Source organism: Colossoma macropomum, unplaced genomic scaffold, assembly GCF_904425465.1.
Source record: "Colossoma macropomum unplaced genomic scaffold, Colossoma_macropomum, whole genome shotgun sequence".
Taxonomy (NCBI): domain Eukaryota; kingdom Metazoa; phylum Chordata; class Actinopteri; order Characiformes; family Serrasalmidae; genus Colossoma; species Colossoma macropomum.
In genome coordinates this window covers 6,879,936-6,899,151 of record NW_023494791.1, presented here as the reverse complement: position 1 = coordinate 6,899,151, position 19,216 = coordinate 6,879,936, and the positions used below count along the sequence as shown (strand labels likewise).

The following is a 19,216-nucleotide window of genomic DNA, read 5'->3' as shown; positions in this document are numbered from 1 at the left end:
TTCTCAAAAAAAACGTAGGAAGTTCTCAGATATTCTCTTAAAATAATCTTAATTATTTTCTTATGATTTTCTTAAGAAAATATTCATTATTTTCTAATGTAGGCTCTGTTGTGTTTAACCTCGTACCATAAATGATGATACATTTTGAATTTGTATTAACTGTTTCCGTTATTTTAGTTTAATCCACTCAGAGGAGCAAAATGGAGGAAAAACATCAAACCAAGTGTTTAAAAGATTTTAGCAAACAAGAATTAGAGGTGATGGAGGAAGAAACAGCCAACAAGAAAAAAATGGGAAAATACAATAATTGTGGGGTGACGGTAGAAAGCTAGAGACAGGGACGGGCAGGAGTGGATACATTTTTAAAATTAGATGCTCAACTTATCAACTCTTACAGCCTAAGACAAGCGTGAGTCCGTCATAAGGTTAAGAGAACAGCTAAGAACTAAATATTTTCAAGGAAAACACTTGTTCTCAGAACGATTCTTAAGAAAACAGAAATAGTTAAGAAAAGAAAATAAGATAGATCTTAAGAAGTTATTTGAAGAATAATATTTTTTCGTGACTTTTTTCTTCAGAATGAAGTTAAGAAAAAACACATTTAAGACGATTTTCTTTCATAAGACACTTTTGTGAATCCGACTCCAGCAGACCAAGCCTTCGTCAGAGCCAGTTTAAGGGGAGCCTGCGGCCACTTCCCAATTCTCTCATAATATCAAAAAACATGACTGCGCCTGAGAGTGAGTGCACAATGAATGGGGTGAACGGCTAAAAGTGAAGAATAAAGGTTGTTTCTAATTTGTGCAAGACTTTCCTCTAATTTTGGAAAGTAGAAGCATGTATTTAGGCCAACAACTGGAGCACTCAGACAATAAAAGCAGTGTTGAAGTATTTAATGCTGCTATGTGTTCAGAAAACGAGAGCATTTCTCTAAATCTCAAAAGCTTCATAGGGGCTCATTCATTTTGGACTCTCTCAGGAGCGCCCTCTAGTGTCTGACAAACCTGGAAGGCTTTATTGAGTGGTAGTTCACGTCACTACAAATCCTCTGTCTTCATCACAAAGATAAGTCACTCTGAGCAGCTCTCATTACCAGAGAGAGGTGAAGGTGAAATACAGTCAGATGCTTTTGCACCGTTTACTGGCACTAAGTCAGGTTCACCACTGCCACAGTGTTAACACTGAATGATGGTGCGTGTGCAGAGAAAAAAACACAAATTTTGATCTGATCTTCCTTGTTAATCAGATATGTATCCAATCTAAGACCACATATGAAAGTGGCTCAGATCTGCCACTTTGGCCTGATAATGTGAACTTAGCCTATAGAAGCAAACAGACACCAAACATGTCTTGGTTGATCATCTAGGGTGATGGTAAAATTCTATCTAATTTGATTTTTTGCTGAACTTTCCCTTTAAATCCAAAGGCAGTGGGCTGAATGTGGTTAATGCTGTGGTGTGCTGTGCTCTGTTCAGACATCGCAGGCTGCCACAATGTGAACGGAGGTTGTAGTCACGGCTGCATGGAGGAGCAGGACTCGTATTACTGCCACTGCCCCAGAGGCCTGACGCTGGGGGAGGACAAGCGCACCTGTCAGGGTCAGCTCCACTCCACTGCACATCTCTTACATCTGTTCAGCCTCACACACACACTCTTTTTTCTCTTTCATTTACCCAGAATTACCCAGAATGGAGCTTGAAAAATCTTTAAACCTTAATATTTCATAGTTACAAGGCTGTGTGTGTTTGTTTTCCTGTATGTCCAGGACAAAAACAGGATTAACCTACAATATCAGGACCAACAAATGATCCTAACTATGTAAAGTGCTTTTTATGGAAGTGACATATTTGATTCTTTAACTGAAAGGATTTCTTTTTGCTTACTGAGATTAAGGTTAGGATCAAATTCTTTTCACTTATAGATACTTACATATCGCCACTGTCAGAACTAAAACTCATCTCCAAAAGTGTCTGGGGAGTGGATATAATACATATGGAACATACAGTGGGGTCCAAAAGTCTGACAATCGTGAAAATGCTTCTATTTTGTGTTTTTATTTATTATACTTAATATACTTGTTTTATTATAAATTATATTAGTATCATAATAATTTGAGTGAAAAATAGAATCTTTGAAATACATAAATCTCAGAATTTATTAATATTTGCTGCGTTGCCCTTCTGCTTTAATGACCGCATGCACAAAAGCTTCTGTTGAGCAGATCAGATCCACCTGATAGTCGTCTGATTCAGTTAAAGAGATAAGGGTTACTTACATTTGAAAAGTGACCTAGAAATAGCTCAAAAAATGTAATTTTGTTTTTCATTTTACTCATCATAACTTTTCTTTGTTTTGAAATTTTCACAATTTTACACTTTTCTGTTGTTTAATTTCAGGTATTAAAGATAAGATAAGATAAGATAAGATAATCCTTTCTTAGTCCCACATCAGGGGAAATTCACAGTGCTACAGCAGCAAAGATACAGCAAGGCACTCAAAAAAAAAAAATGACATTACTGTATAGACTCCATGTGTCAAACACAAGGCCCGTGGCACGATCCAGTTCGGCGCACTCAATTACCTTAATATTCTATTAATATTGGCCTGTTTCTCCATGATCTGCACTACAATTCCCAGCATGCACTGCAACATAATGTGTGCTCTGACCCCCTTCTGTGGGCCAGCGGTTACACAAAAATAAAAGATGCCTGATGTCTAGTTCAGAGAAATAGGCGGTTTTAAAAAAATACCCGGGGACATTACAGAAGTTTAACAGCTATCTGTAGATAATGCAGCCTATTGTTTTATATAAAACGTTTTTTTTTTTTTTATTTAAAATTATCGTTGAATAGTTCAAGTATTCCTATTTTGCTGTTGCAGTTTTTGTATATGTGCCAATAAATAATGGGCCATTCGGGTCACAGCAAAATGAAATAAAAGAAATAAAAACACTGCTGGCCCACGAATTTAAGATTTTTTAATACGGCCCTTTCAGTGGTGGAGTTCGACACCCCTGATATAGACAATATATATAATACTAAAGATAAAACATAAACTCTATCCATCACAAAATTAACAATATAAACATTCTAAATAAAAAACCATAAACTCTTAAGAATATTACACATATTGCACATGGAGTATTGATTATATTGCACATTGGTATAGTGATGCATTAACAATATACACATTTAAAAATAGAAAAAAAAGAAGTGAATTCACAGTTTACACACTGTAAATGAAAAAAATCCCTGATTTTTGATGTGGTCTCAGATTTCTGGACCCCACTGTATGCATGACCTCACCTCCTGACAGCAGTGTGTGTGTGTTCCCTGCAGTCCCTGTGCAGTGTGACCCCAGCTCTATTGAGGTTTCTGTTCCCAAAGACCTTGTGGGCGGGCTGGAGCTATTCCTGTCCAACTCTTCGTGCCGAGGAGTTTCTAACGGCACTCACATCAACCTGCGCTTCAGCCTGAAGACCTGCGGCACCGTGGTGAAGGTGAGGCCCGCTGAGGAGAAATGCACCAAACACTAATCACAGTCATTTTTCATGGAACATGCTCTGTGAAGGAGACCCACTTAGGAGCTCTTCAGGCTGCAGGCGAAGGTACCCTGATTCTGTGCAGGCAAATGGGATCACACTGACTGCTCCCAGGCTTTTATTCCCCGTAAGCTCTGTAAGCACCTGAGACAAACAGAAATAGAACCACATATTATTATTATTATATTCATGTGTTATGGAAGCTGTGGGTAATGTGGGACATGTGTATTGTAAACCATAAAAGATACAACTATTCTTTAATTCACTCATTTCTTTCGCTCATCTACTTTTGCTCATTTTGAAAAGTGAATTATGAAACCCAAACTCAGTCATAAAAGGTTCTGTGCTAGAGAATCGTGCGAACTGGCGAAACTGGATTTTTAATTCACTGGTGGACTGTAAGCATTTTAGCTATGTTAGCATTTTAGGGTGAACCGTAACTTTAAAACTTGTACAAAATATAAAAAACTAAAAACTGGCTCCAGTAAAATTGTAAATAATGACATAGAACTGAGTAAATGTAACTACTTACTATCCACCACCTATTAGGACCTAATTTGGAAATTAGTTTGAGAGATGGGGATAGACGTCTTAGAAGCTGGGTGGTCTTTGGTTGCCTGGGTGGTCTATATATTTTCCCATTTATATCACTGTATCAGATGATGATCAAGTTAGTATTAAAAGAAGTTAATGAGTTCATATATACATGTGTATTTTTGGTCCATTCATCATGATAAATACAAAAATACACATGTATATATGATAAAATGGACAATGAGCGTAGAAACAAGGAGGTGGTCATAATGTTATACCTGAATGGTGTGTGTGTGTGTGTGTATATATATATATATATATATATATATATATATATATATATATATATATATGTATATATATATGTGTGTTATACATAATATATAGTACTTTGTTTTTTATATCTGTATACTCACCACACCACACCAAACTCTCTCCCTCTCTCTCTCTCTCCTCTTTTTCCATCCTCTCTTCTCCTTTTCTCGATCTTTCTCTTTTTTATTTCTCTCTGTCTCTATTTTCTCTCTATTCCTCCTTCTGTCTTTCTATCTCCCTCTCTCTCTCTCTCTCTCTCTCTCTCTCTCTCCCAGGTCATTGATGATAAAATAGTGGGCACTAATCTGGTGACCGGTTTGCCTAGGTCCAGTCCGGGCAGCACTGGAGATCTGATTGTGCGCACCAGTAAGCTGCTGCTGCCGGTCACCTGTGAGTTTCCGGGCCATTATGAGGTTTCGGACGGCTTCGTGCCCAGTGCCCGCAGTGGTGCACTGGAGCTGTCTGGCCACAGTCAGGGCGTTTTCCCCTTCGTTCTGGAGCTCTTCCGCAGCGCAGAGTTCTCTGAGCCGTACCGGCAGCCTCCGCAGCTCCGCCTGCGAGACTCGCTCTACTTCGGCGTGGAGCCTCGCGAACGCGTGGACGGCCTGGCCACACTGGTGGAGACCTGCTTCGCGACACCAGGACCACGAGCAGACCAGGCCCTCAAATACTACCTCATCAGGGATGGGTCAGTCATCATTTCTTACTGTCCAGCAGAACCAACCACACATACACTGTCCAGACAGCCCCTCTAATTAGTGCATTCAGCTAATTAAGGTCACCCAGTGCTGACACAGGTATATAATAGAACTGACCTATAGAATGGGATGCTCTAGAGCAGCTGCATATGCCTAAGGTCACAATGCCCAGTGCCAAGTGTCAGCTAGAGGGTATAAAGCCCCCCAGCACTGAGCTGTGGAGCAGTGGAACTGTGTTCTCTGCAGTGATGGAGCTCCATCCAGTATCTTTGGGATGAGTTGGAGTGTCCAGAACTGATCATCCAACATCAGTACCTGACCTCACTAATGCTCTTGTGGCTGAATGCCATCAAATCCTCACAGCAATGTTCCAACATCTAGTGTAAAGCCTTCCCAGAAGAGTAGAGGCTGTTGTATATGGTTCTGCATCAATCTTAAGAACCGTTTTCAAAAAGGTTCTGTATAGAACCATATACAACACATTCTCCCTCAATCTGTAGAACCATTTTCAAAAAGGTTCTGTATAGAACCATTTACAACACATTCTCCATCAATCTGAAGAACCATTTTCAAAAAGGTTCTGTATAGAACCATTTACAACACATTCTCCATCAATCTAAAGAACCATTTCACCATACAAAGAACCGTTTAAGCATTCAAAGGGTTCTATACAGAATTAATGGTGCTAAATAGAACCATTCCCTTTACTAAAGAAGCCTTGAAGAAACATCTTTTTAAGAGTATAGAAAAGAACCAGTTACCATGCAAAGAAACATTGATGCATCCACAGAGGTCTTTGAGTTGTCACGGTTCTATCTATAACCATTGCCTTTACTAAAGAACACTTGAAGAACCATTTTCGAGGGAGAAGTTGTGAGAGTGAGGAACAGAAGTCTGTCCACAGTCTCTTGGGTTTTAGGGAGTTAATGTACCCAAACGGAAGCTTCACACAATGTTCTGAATTCATGTTTTGTGATAGAACAGAAGAGATGCTTAGCAGAACGTAGAGAGCTCTGTCCATGTTCTCCTGTCCTCTCTTTCAGCTGCATCTCTGATGAAACAGTGCGTCAGATCACAGCTAGAGACCAGCTCTCTAAACACTACCAGGTCCCCGTCTTCAAGTTCGTTGGCAGTGACAACAGAGTGAGTAAGATCAGCGAGCTGGCGTCTCTTTAGACTGTGCTATTATTTTTCTTTTTTTACAACCCCATTTCCAAAAAAGTTGGGACGCTGTGCAAAATGTAAATAAAAACAAAATGCAATGATGTGCAAATCATTTAAACCCTATATTTAATTGAAAATAGTACAAAGACAACATATCAAATGTTGAAACTGAGAAATTGGATTGTTTTTTGAAAAATATTTGCACATTTTGAAATCGATGCCAACAACACGTTCCAAAAAAATTTGGGACAGAGGCAACAACAGGCAGGTACAGTTGTGTAATGCTAAAAAAACACCTGGTGGTTGATTGGCAACAGGTCAGTAACATGGCTGGGTATAAAAAGAGCATCTCAGAGAGGCGGAGTCTTTCAGAAGTAAAGCGGGGGTTCACCACTCTGTGAAAGACTGCACGGTCAAATAGTGCAACAATTCAAGAATAACGTTTCTCAGAGTAAAATAGCAAAGAACTTTTGCTTTTCATCATCTACAGTACATAATATCATTAGATTTAGACAACCTGGAGAAATCTCTGTATGCAAGAGACAAGGCTAAAAACCAATATTGGTTGGCCGTGATCTTCGGGCCCTCAGACAGCACTGCATTAAAAACAGACATGATTCTTTAGAGGAAAATCACTGCATGGGCTCAGAAACACTTCTGAAAACCACCGTCTGTGAAAACAGTTCATCACTGCATCCACAAATGCAAGATAAAACTTACATTTGAAACCAGATACAGACAGGATCCAGAAATGCTGCCACTTTCTCTGGGCCTGAGCTCATTTAAAATGGACTTAGGTGAATTGGAAAAGTGTCCTCTGGTCTGACAAATCAACATTTGAAATTCTTTTTGGAAATCGTGGGTTAGGGTTAGGGTTCTATCACTTTCATATCACTTTCAGAACTACAGCTGTTGGTCTCCTCAGTTCCCAAATGCTTACAGAATGTTGTTAAAAGAAGAGGTGATTAAACACAGTGGTAAACAGGCCCCTGTCCCAACTTTTTTGGAACATGTTGCTGCCATCAAATTCAAAATGGGCATGTATTTTTCAAAAAACAATACATTTTCTCAGTTTCAACATTTTTATTTACAGTCCGCACAGCGTCCCAACTTTTTTGATAGGGAATAGATACACATCACAACGGATGTGATGCACAAAGTTCAGACAGTAATGGTGGAAATGATGTTTACAACACAGTCATACACACCAAGCAAGGAGGTGTCGATATAGTTCACTGAAAGCGAGAGAAAGGAGGTAAAAATACAGAAAGCACAATAGAGCAAAGTAAGAGAAGTTAAAAACGCAAGAACCGAGATATAGATGTACACAACTTTTTAACCATTCTATTATATGTGCTATTTTAATGCAATTTACTTTACAAGTTTTTCTATTTTTTAATTAACTCCGTTCGAAGAAAGGGGAGTTCACTGATCCTCTCAAGCTGAATGAACTCAAAAAAACTGTGAAGTAAGTTGCCTTAAAGTTTAAGTTGACCCAACTATTCTTTCTTTTTTCTTTTTTATCTCAGGCCACCTGGAAATAAAAATAAAAGCTATTTATCTGGGTATTCTGCTGCTTTACCCCGCTCACATTGATACTATAGCACCCTTGTTGCTTTTTTGCCTGTGGTCATCCTCAACCTAGCTGATGAAATTAATGTTTCTCATGAGATAAATTGTCTCCATAACTGTTCACTGTAAAAAAAGATGTAGATGCAACTTGTTTAACTTAAACAAGTAAGTAACCTGGTTAACTTAAAAGTTTGAGTTAATTGAATGAAATTAATATTAAATTAAGAAGAATAATTTGTTTTTTACATTTCTTAAATGATTTGAAATTCAGTGAACCTAAAATTTTACGTTAAAAAGTTGCATATTTTTTTACTGTGTTATTTACGCAAGGTCCTCCATTCTGTTGATGCACATAAAAGCTACTTGAGCACTAATAGCTCCCCCTTGTGGAGAACCTTCTCCCTGTTAAACTGTCAGTGTGAGTTACAAGCCAACTCCACAAGGTGTATAGATAAGATGAAAACACTAAGTCTATTTATATACATATAGTTTTATAGATGTTATTGCAAAAACACACAAAAAAAAATCATTTTTTTATTTGTACTGTATTTATATTTACTTGTATTTATTCTAATGCTAAAAGTTTTCACTGTCAGAAACACTCTTATTGCCAAGATAAATGGCTTTGAACTATTTTCTAATATGACTTTTGCACAGCACTGTATATCAATCAAAAACTTTTATGTATTTAGCAGAAGAACAGCCGTTTATTTCAATATGATTGTTTCTTCTTTTTTGCTTGTAATAAGTGATAGGGCAGCGCCCCAATGCCAATAATGGACAAACGCTCTTGATATGTGATAGTAAACATTCCTCTGTTTAAAACACAATTTTAAATACTATTATTAATAGTATTATAATATTTTTTAGTTTAGTTTTTATATATTTTTATGACAGTGTTTCTATGAGTGAATCATATTTGTGTGTGTGTGTGTGTAGGAGGTGTACCTGCACTGTCGGGTGCTGGTGTGCGGGCAGGGTGAGTCTCGCTGTGCGCAGGGCTGTCGTAGACGACTGAGAAGAGAAATCTGGACCGAGCAGCACCAGGAGAAACATATGCTGACCGGCGGACCCATCTTCATACTGCCAGACCCCTGACACCCACACTCCACACTCCACCATCACTCATTCACCTTTGATCTTGACCTGTGCTGAATAATTAAAGGGGAATTCCATCAATTTTTCTTCATAAATAAATTGTTAAGATGCAAACAAGGCCATTCAGAGTGAGGATGGATGTAAAATACATCCTCACCTGCATCCACAGTGCTGCCTGAGTTATGATATTTTATGATAGTTTTATCTTAAGATTTTAGCCAAAGATGGATTTTTTTTGGTGCGGAAAGGTACATGCAGGGTGTTCTAAGGCAAAAGAAAACTCAAAGATTCTTTTTTGTTGTACCAGTAATTCAGCATTATCAGCCTAAAAAACTCAGAAGGCCCATCAAGGTTATTTTGGATAGAATGGCTATATGTGCACCGAAGACACTGCGATCCCTGGTTCCTATCACCACCACTGTAAAGAAATTCATACAGTGCTCCATTTCTTATTAAACCAATCTGAGTAACTTTGTTTATAGCTCAACTATTGGATTATTCAGAAATGTTGAAAATTTGGTGGAATACCCCTTTAATTGTTTTTATCAACATCACAGTTTTGAAAAATGCTATTTTCAAATTACAAGCATTGTAATTTTAATTTTAGCTTATATTATAAACAGTGTTGTCTTACATTTCATATGTGCATGAAGTCAGCCTGATAAGACAGAGCTTATTAACCGTCTGTAGATGAGTTAGACCAACCAAAGCAAACAAACACCCCTGTGCTGTGTATGTGGCACTGCTACAACCGTCCGGCACACTGCCTTCAATGATCAAACCTGAAGCCTGAAAAAGTGATTGTGACCAGGCCTGGAACTCACAGAAAACCGTCACAATTTATATCGCAGTCTCAATATTGTTCAGAAAAATCACATTTAGGCTTCTAACCTGTATCGTTTAGCCGTAACCTGAGCTCTACAACTGCTCACTCAAACCTAATGACCCTATATCTACACACACCATATTAACCCCTGCACGCTCCAGCTGAGTAATCCCATCTGCAACTACAGAATGATTTCAGCTAATCTCTCACTCATCACTGTACACCTCCACCTCAGTTCATCCTCATCACACACGATGACATCGAATTTACACAGCGTTTAGAGAGAGACACACTTCATATAGATCTGATTCAGTGGATCAGCCAGCAGTGAATTCATCTTACATTATTCAGGCCTGTGAGTTAATGGATGCTCTGTAGCACTGAACTCATTCATTTCCCTTTACCAGTCAAATACATATAATCATAATAATAATAAACAGACACAAATAAATATGCACTTTTGAACAGTACTATGTATGATATATATATATATATATATATATATATATACACACATATGGTTCAGATCCAATCTCTGACATGATGGTTCACATTCATTTAGTTAAGTGACTCAAATCTCTCATTGGCTCTGTTTACATGCACAGATTTTTGCCAATCCAATTTAATACATATGAAGCGGTGAGAGGAAGACGTTGTGTTCTGAGACACATAAGTTGGACGTCCGTCCCACCGCCGTCTTTTAAAGATCAGAGACCAGTTTCTGCTCCGCCATGTTGAATGGTATAAACTCTCGCTATGACGCGACGAACATGATCAGAACGGACTTAAACTTTCAGGGAATGTAATCAGATACAGACATTTACACGGTTATTATTCTACTGTTTAACAGATTATTTACAGGATTACTCACCTCGTTCAGTCGGATAGAAACTGCATTCCGATTGGCCTCAATCGGACTAGTCTGTACAGATTGAGGTGTTTACATGGACGTATTCTATTCTGATAAACTGTAAACGTGGCTATTGATGTAAACGAAACTGTCTCATAAAACGACCCGCATGCGTATGTCTTAGTAAGGTCACGTAAGCAAATCATGTGATCACCAATGAACAGCAAACAGACTAACGAGCAGAACGAGCTTCGCTGTGAAGATAATTAACTCTGATCAGCTCTCAGCTTCATTATTAGAGCGAGACGAAGGAGAAAAAGGTGAGATGAGCTGCTTTTCCACCGTTTACAGGCTTTAACTTCTGTTTTGGCGCTGCTGCCATGGTAACGCTGAATGATTGGCGCAGGCACAGTGGGGAAAAAAAGCGCCTGAATTCTGATCTAAGCGTCACATTAAGGTCGCACGGCCACGAATCGGATACGTATCTGACTAGGACCACATATGAAAGTGCCCCAGGTTGAATTTGAAAAGATCGGATTTGCATGTTCACACAGTCCTGAAAACACATTAGTGTTTCAGTCACATTAGGGCAAAAAATCGGATTTGTGCCACTTCAACTGGGTAATGTGAACGTAGCCTTTGTGTCTGACTAAGACCTTGTATGACATACTGTTTCCTATAAAAATGGACTTAAGCTGAAACCATTTTAAGTGGCATTACTGAGTCAAGAGAATAAAAACAGGCTGGTAAACCATGAAATACTAATTTAAAAGTCTGAAGTGTTCTCGGGGAAGGGGTCCGAAGAGCATCCCGCTTCACAAAATGTTCTTCTGCAGCTTGTGTGCAATTACACATTTTCTCCAGAGAGGTCTCCAAATCCCCAAATATACTTACATAGTGTAGGTTTAATTTTAGTTGAATATTTATGGGTGATCCAGACTTAAAAAGTAGCCATTTCAAGCTTGATATGTGTTCAGAACTGCAGAATATAGTAAATGGACAAAATTAATGACGCTAACACAAATATAATTGGGAAGTCAGTGTTACATTTTAATAAATTACAAATATATTACATACAGTCAGAGCACACACTGACACTGAAAAGGTTAGGCATAATTTTGACTTTCAGCCACAGTCATACAAATTTGTCTACCTGTCCTTTTGCTGTTCTGCTTCGGTCAGAGTTATTATTCTATTCTAAGAATGTTGTTTTCATTATCACGTATCTTTTTGGGGGGCAATGTTTCTGGTTGAGAGCAGTATAATTCGAAAGGTGGAATACTAAAACTGTACACTGACTAGTTCTTCCACTGGGTGACTTCTCAAAGCTTAAACAGACCTGTTTTAAAACAGTAGCCCTATGGGTGTACTATATACAAGCACACAAAATCATAACCTATTTATCATCAATGTCCACAGATTTTTTTACTTTTCTGCATTATTTGAACACAGTAGCTCTCCTTTGTATTGTGTGGAGATTTTATGATGACTGGATCGGCAGAAACGCTCCAGAATTGTGTGGAATAACTTTCATTAACTTGCATTAAAAGTAAAGAAATGCCTTCTTCTGTAAAGTTACCATTTTGGAGATACTTGTTTTTCTTTGGACGGCGATGTTATATTACCCTGTAAGTAAAGCTATAACTTCATATATAACAATAAAGAGGAATGTCTGGAACTCTGTGGTTTGAGCTCCTTGTTCTTATTTGCCCAAAATGAGTCTTTTGATTCTCTCTTTGGAGTCCACTGAGCCTCGGCTGCATCCGTCTGCAGGGGTTTTGCGATGGTGTGTCGTTATGGTTTGCAGGAAGAGCTCAGGTTCTTACAGTTCATCCTTCTCCTCTCCCTCACAGATACACGCTGCCCTCTGGCCGTTCATGAAGGGTCTGCAGCCCAGAGTCCATACCGTGTTGTACATGGTGTCTGCAAACGTCTCACAAGCTGAGAGAGAGAACAGAACAGTTTACCCTGTCATCTAGGTAACATACAGTTTATCAGGAACTTTGTCCCTGTACTCATTGCACATTAACAGTCGACCCATTTACCATATAGATGCACTTCATAGATATACAGTTACTGACTGGAGCTCTGAATCTGTCATCTGGGGAAACAACAATCAGACACTTTTGTTTTTGTTGTTTAATATACCTCCAGTGAACATATCCACTTCCAGTTCACTCACATAATAACCTTTGACTTTGCACTTATAAATATGAAAAAACCAGTATGTATTCATGGCATAAATGAGGATATTATTGAATGAATTGTACGGACAGGGATATTTAAGGTCTTTGCTAGGCTCTGTAGCCTTTACTGTTGATGTTGATCCTGAGAACCTTCACCTTCACCATGACTGGTACTTGTGTGAAATCTTCTCAACCAATAGCACTTTTATAATGACGCCACGTGTGATTTAATTAACAGCATTACCATCTAAATATCTAGAGCTTGATTTAATTTTATGTAACCTTTCTATACATACAGTCACATGCAAAAGTTCGAACTCCCTGATCAAACTAAACGTTGATTTTCTACGTGAAAATAAGTTAACGCATCCTCTACAGAGAACATACTTAAACATAGCATTTATTCTTCAAATGTTAGTGAACAATTTCAGACATATTTGAAAAAATAAACCATAAAGTAATACCTGTGCCAAAACTTTGTTATGTACAGGACATATTTTATATATTTTTTTTCTCCAATGTGTTAAATTCAGCCAATAACAGTAGTTGTGCATTAAAATATGTGTTCTCTGTAGAGGGCGTGTTCACTTAGGTTCATTTAGAAAATCAACAAGGATTATGTTATGATCTGTTTGACCAGAGGTGCCAGAACTTTTGCATATATATATGTATACAGTGCTCAAAGGTTGTTTATTAATTTCATTAAATCAAAAAAGCTACAACAATCAGCAACAACAAACATGTTTACTAACTGAAACTCTAACTCGACTCCATAATTACCTGAAAACTTATGCAAGGCGAGTAAAAGTCCTCAAACATTAGAGTCTCTTTCCTCTATGTAGGTCAGTATTTTGTATTTTTTAGGTCAGCTTATTTGGTTGCATATTCTTTCTTTTGGAACAACAGCTTAAAGTTTCTGGGCATGAGTTTACACAGCTGATGATCAACTAGGCTTGTCTGGGTTTTCTCTTGTGGATGTCCAGAGGCAGAGTCTGAACACTTCAGGCCTCTTTCTGACACTTTAGTATATTTTTCACTCCTGATTTTGGTATTTGGTATTTTTCACACTGATCTCTCAGTGTGTCTGTAATCTTTCTCACAGACTCCTTTATTACCAAGAGACCGTGGGCCTCTTTCACCAATATTACGTTTTTTCTTAAGTGTGTTCTTGAGAAAGGTCCTAAGAAAAAGTCTACGTCAGATTCACGACGTGTTCTTGAAGCGCAGAACTGTTCTCACCTTTGTGCTCTTGAGTGTGGATAGACTCTGTTCTTATGTACGAACAAATCCCAAATAAGAAAACACTGGCGAATGTCAGAATCTTGTTGAAAACTGCGTAAGTGGGGTTTAAGAAGAAAATTGTTCTTAACGTTTGGTGAATGAGGCCCAATATTTTTTTTGTTGGATAAATTTAACTCGATATTCAAGTTTTCTTCAAAATTCTACCTGAAATTTAGAGTCAGTCATGTCAGACGGTGAGCTGGAGATCTCTGGTTTTAACATTTGGATTAGTTTTCCAACATTTATTCTGAAGTAAAATGGGGGTTTAAATAAGTTTTATAGCTTGCTATTGTTTAGTTGGACTCAAAGTATCGATTGATAAGTCATAATATAGCGGACATTATGTAATTTTGAATACGGTAAAGCACAGATTCAACAATTCATGAAATAGTAAATCATTCTAAAAGACAAGTGATAGAAGTGTCCCAAAAATACTTCTGAGCACTGTATATAAAATATAATCTTTTTTTATTGTCACTGTCCAATGAAAATCAAGTATCTCCAAAATAGTAACTTTACAGGAGAAGGCAAAAACACTCCTTTCAATGTAAGTCAATGTAAAAAGATTTTGTTCAAAAGTGATTTCAGAGCATTTCTATTGGTCCATTCATCATCAAATTGCTTGCACAGCGTAAAGGACAACTGGTGTTTTGAAATGATGTAGACAAAAATGGAGATACATGGTTTTCTTTGGACAGTGATGATATGTTTGCATTGGAAATGTTTCAGTAACCTAAACAAAAGTGTCTGAATACTGAACCTCCCTCACTGTATAATGTTACATATCAAACGTTTGAAAAACAGTATTCAAACAGGGCGATTTCCCCTCACATTTTTAATCTTTCTAGTGTTTTTGACATTTTCAGAGGCATTTCTGCCTCGAGCCCTGAGAGCGACGGTGTAAGAGGAAGAACAGATGTTTGCAGATAACACACAGAAGAGCAGTGAAATGGAGTGACTTCATAAACTGAAGCTCTTCAGAAACTCATAAAGGCCGCTATCTTGTTTACCTCTCTGCACTGGAGTGAGTGTGCGAGTCGAGGGTGCGTGTACGGGAGTGTTTCTCACCTTCGACCTTTGACATAAAGCCCAGGCTCTTCTTCAGGTCGCTGCAGATGCCGTGGAGACACCAGCGGAACTTGGTGTCGCAGCGGTACTTGTTGGAGCCGCAGGTGTCGTAACACATGTCCAGCTGGTTACAGCACTTGGTCATGGCCGGGATGCCCATGTCAAACTGTGGAGGAACAGTGTGTGGATTTAGTTCATGCTGGGTTTAAAAGCTCCGGTCAGGCAGAGTCTGTTTTCATCAACTTGCTGATGTGTTAACATCACTTTTAAAGACCTCACCATGCCTGACTTGACAATGCAACTACTGTGTTTTAAGAGATACACGATAGCACTTCTTTCTTTTCTGATATCGATACTGACAGCCTGCAAAACGGCTGATACTGATACCATTTCCTTTCTTTTAACCCTTTAACAAGCCTCACCGGCAAAGGCTCACTGATGGGCTTAAAGTTTTATAACACACTTGTATAACCTACAATTAGCAAGTGATTGATAAGTGATCACATCCCCTACAGGGAACCCACTTCTGCGCATTTTAATGCTGAATTTAACATAAAATAAAAAAATACAAAGGCCTCTGCAGAAGTTATGGCACATCTTATTTGTGTTTTAATTTCCACTGTTGTTAAACATATAAATAAAAATTGGGCACAAAAGTTGCAGAAAAGTGTCAAGTTTGTTCCCTGTATAGGTTGTTTTAACATTTTTAACTTAGAAAATCAACAAAGTGGTAATAGACCAGAGGTGTTCAAACTTTTGCATATGAAGATGGAATAAGTTTTTTTTTTTTTTTGGAATTTTGGACTATTTTTATTGGTCCATTCAAATGAAATTTTACCCTAATGTAAAGCCCAGATGCTGTTTTCAAATTCTAACAAACAAGCAAACAAACAAAAAAAAACTGAAATGGAAGGTTTTGCCCCATCGTTGCATCACTATTTTGTCATTTATATCACTTACAGTGCAAAATTAGATGATCTGAAATGCAAACTGCTACTCATTGTTCTTAGGCTAATGCTAATGCTATCCTACATATTTCTACTGTCCTTGCATGAACTTCTTTACTTTGCTTCACAATATATTGCACTACAAGCAATTCTGTGATAATTTCATGCTAAATAAAAAACAGAATCAGACTGAAAAAAAGCATAAAATACAAAATGTGCCATAACTTTTGCACAGGCTTCATGTTTTTATGTTTTTAGAAAATCAAGAAACAATGTAATTTGACCAGGGGTTCCCAAACTTTATTGAATATTGAGTATTTTCTTACTGCAATTTTTGTATATTGTGTATATTTACAGCGGGGTCCAAAAGTCTTAGACTACATTATTATTATATATATTAACATGACCTTCTTTACTTTGCTTCACAATAGATTGCACTACAAGCAATTCTGTGATAATTACATGCTAAATTTGTTACAGAATCTGACTGAATTTGCCATTTTTTCCTCAGATACACAATCCAGCAAGTTCTGCCGGTATTAATCCGACACTCATACTGGGTATCAGTGCATTCTCGAACATTATTTTCATAGTAGTTACAGAATAATTTATATCAGTAACAGAATGATGTATAGTAGTTACTGAAAAACATTATAAGATTAAAAACTTATGTTTTTAAAAACAGAAGAGAAAGAACACCAAGGATTAACACTGAATGCCTAAAAACACTGAAAATATGAACAAACTACTTACCAGGTAGCTCTCGGTCATGATTACATGTTCTTGCATTCAATACAAGACAAACTGTAAGGCCAATGTGCCTCATCCAGCGTAAGATTATTATATTTATAACGTACTACACAGCGGAAATGTATCTCTATTTGATGCAGGTTGTTAGTCTATGTTAGTCTATGTTAATCTATGTTAGTGGTGATTCAAGAGACACATACACTTTCCGGTACCTGGAAACCAAGCAGGGAGGATGTGCAGCCATTGGGTTCAGGAATCTGGTAGCCTGGGCGGGCCTGAGGAGCTTTACCTACAACCAAAGTGACTGTTTGATGAAGATGAAAAGCACCTCAATAAAATCGCCAAACACACACACTGCGGTCTTCATTTGGACTGATTGAGTGGTCACTGAAACAGTTCAATCCCAGCTGCAAACGCAGGTTAGGATTTGTCCTGTAAGCGTCAATCATAGATTAGATTCATCACTATCTACTATGAAGTAAGAATCTATCAGCAATACCTGAACTTTGTCCACGTCAAGCTGAAGCTCTGCTCTGTGTGGCGGCGCTACTCTGTTCATACTAATCTGATACTGAAGCAGTCGTTTTGTAACAGTTGGCAAACATTTAACTCTCCAACATTGATTCAATCCAGCTGTCAGCTTTTCAAACAGCTGTTTGAACGTCCCAAAGCAGACTTAGACTTCAGGTTTGACAGCACGACTTTGAGGTGTGTTCACTGAAGAGTGGTGAGATCGACAGAAAGCAGAATCAAACCACCCACTGGAGGCACGTCTTGAGTCTGAGGGTGTCAGGATTGAGTTTGGCTTGGTGAAGCTACAGCACTGGGAGAGCAGTGTAAAACAATGTGTTCTTAAATCATCCATGTCAGTTTCAGCAGCCTGTGATGTTGCTGTACTGTGTCTTAGGCCACCTGAAAAATGTGTATTTAAAGCTCTTTGTTGAACATATTTGTCATTTTTGTCATATTTGACATCAGAATAAGTACAAATAAACATCAGTACAAGAAATTATTATTTTATGTCTGTCATTATGTCGGCTTAATCCTTTCCCAACCTGTCCTGGAGATCTAGATTGTACCAGTTTTAACTAGTCATTTCTTCATTGGGTTATACTTCATTAAGTAATGTGTGGAGAACCAAACCTGTGTCCAGTCAAGTCTTTTTTACTTTTTAGCATAAATAGACTTTTTAGTCTATTTGAACTTATTTGTATTTATTCTAAAGTTATAAAGGTATAAAGCCCCATCAAATTACTTTTTTGCTGAAATTCCAAGTAAAGGTAAGTTAACACATCCTCTACATGATACAAACTAACATACACACAACTTAAATTAGTGCACGATTTCTGTTTGCTGAGTTTAACGTATTCAAAAATAAAGCATAAAATACAAAATGTGCCATAACTTTTGCACAAGCCGCATTTCATGTTTTTAGAAAATCAAGAAACCATGTAATTTGACCAGGGGTGCCCAAACTTTCTTGCATATTGAGTAATTTTTTGTATATTGTGTATATTTACAGTGGGGTCCAAAAGTCTTAGACTACATTATTATTATATATTTTTTTCATTTAAACCAGATAATAAACAACAGAATGATTTAGAGTCCTGAAAAAACAAAGTTGTGACAAGGAAAATGAAGAAGAAATATAACTATAATAAAAGTCTTGCACAGGCCATATTTTTAAAATATTTTCATTTCAGCAAATCAAAAATAATTTTGCATTCATACATGCAGAAGCGTGTTCTCTGCAGAGGTCGTCTTCACTTATTTTCATTTTAACAAAACATTGAATTTGACCAGGGGCGCCAAACTGTTTGCATACGATTGTAGTTTCCAGATAAATACTCATAATTAACTGTCACATTAAGACTTTTGCCCACTACTCTATTCTGGATAAAAGAAAACAAAATCCCAGCGCTGTTCTCACCGAATCTACAGCGGTACTGGCACACGCCGTTGCGGCCCCCCATCAGCTCCACCACTGAGTCGAAGTAGCCGTTGACGGCCTGGAAGCTGTCCCGGATGGAGCCGAAGCCCCAGTCAGACTCCTCATCTGTGGCCTGGGTGGCTTCAGCCTGAGCCTGGCCTTCTTCCACAGGGGAGTCAGCCTGCACTGTGTTAGCCCCTATAGGGTCCACGAGAGGGTCCATTTTTGGTGCGTCGCCCACTAGAGGGTCAGAACCCACAGGGTCCCCGGCTGGCACCTCTTCAGCCGAAGCTGAGCCGATGAGGGTGGCAGCCAGGCCTGTGGAGAGGCAGAGCAGGAGCAGGACAGCACAGCGGGGAAACATGGCGCTGCTGGGAGTCCCAAAGGTCCTGAGGGAAGAGAGACCGTCAGTGGAGTGAGAGGACGACACACCGAGCAGCACAAACAAGCCTGGGG

The 19,216-nt window shown here is 38.3% G+C and overlaps 2 protein-coding genes across 3 annotated transcripts in view; one reads left to right on the top strand and one right to left on the bottom strand.

Moving 5' to 3' along the window:
* The window catches only part of oit3 (oncoprotein induced transcript 3), a 23,012-nt gene extending 10,736 nt beyond the window's left edge, over positions 1-12,276 (top strand). The window contains exons 5-9 of the mRNA XM_036573725.1: positions 1,476-1,598; positions 3,339-3,499; positions 4,666-5,078; positions 6,132-6,231; positions 8,764-12,276. Coding sequence (XP_036429618.1) covers positions 1,476-1,598; positions 3,339-3,499; positions 4,666-5,078; positions 6,132-6,231; positions 8,764-8,922 — 956 coding nt within the window. The 3' untranslated portion in view covers positions 8,923-12,276. The remainder of the gene's footprint in view (positions 1-1,475; positions 1,599-3,338; positions 3,500-4,665; positions 5,079-6,131; positions 6,232-8,763) is intronic.
* pla2g12b (phospholipase A2, group XIIB) lies at positions 11,625-19,216 on the bottom strand. 2 transcript variants are annotated; one of them, XM_036573728.1, is made up of 4 exons: positions 18,761-19,216; positions 17,043-17,119; positions 15,134-15,299; positions 11,625-12,539 (listed from the first exon to the last, which is right to left on the bottom strand). In XM_036573728.1, the coding sequence occupies exons 1-4, from the start codon at positions 19,122-19,124 to the stop codon at positions 12,421-12,423; spliced, it is 726 nt and encodes a 241-aa protein (XP_036429621.1). In that variant the 5' UTR covers positions 19,125-19,216; the 3' UTR covers positions 11,625-12,420. The 2 variants fall into 2 exon arrangements, with proteins under 2 accessions (XP_036429621.1, XP_036429620.1); XM_036573727.1 differs by having other exon boundaries at positions 17,031-17,119; positions 18,761-19,215.

Coding starts and splice junctions, on each gene's coding strand:
- pla2g12b (XM_036573727.1), bottom strand. CDS start 19,124: ATGTTTCCCCGCTGTGCTGTCCTGCTCCTGCTCTGCCTCTCCACAGGC. Junction 15,300..17,030: donor GTTTCCAGGTACCGGAAAGT/GTATGTGTCTCT, acceptor GTTCCTCCACAG/TTTGACATGGGCATCCCGGC. Junction 12,540..15,133: donor CTTTATGTCAAAGGTCGAAG/GTGAGAAACACT, acceptor TCTCTCTCTCAG/CTTGTGAGACGTTTGCAGAC.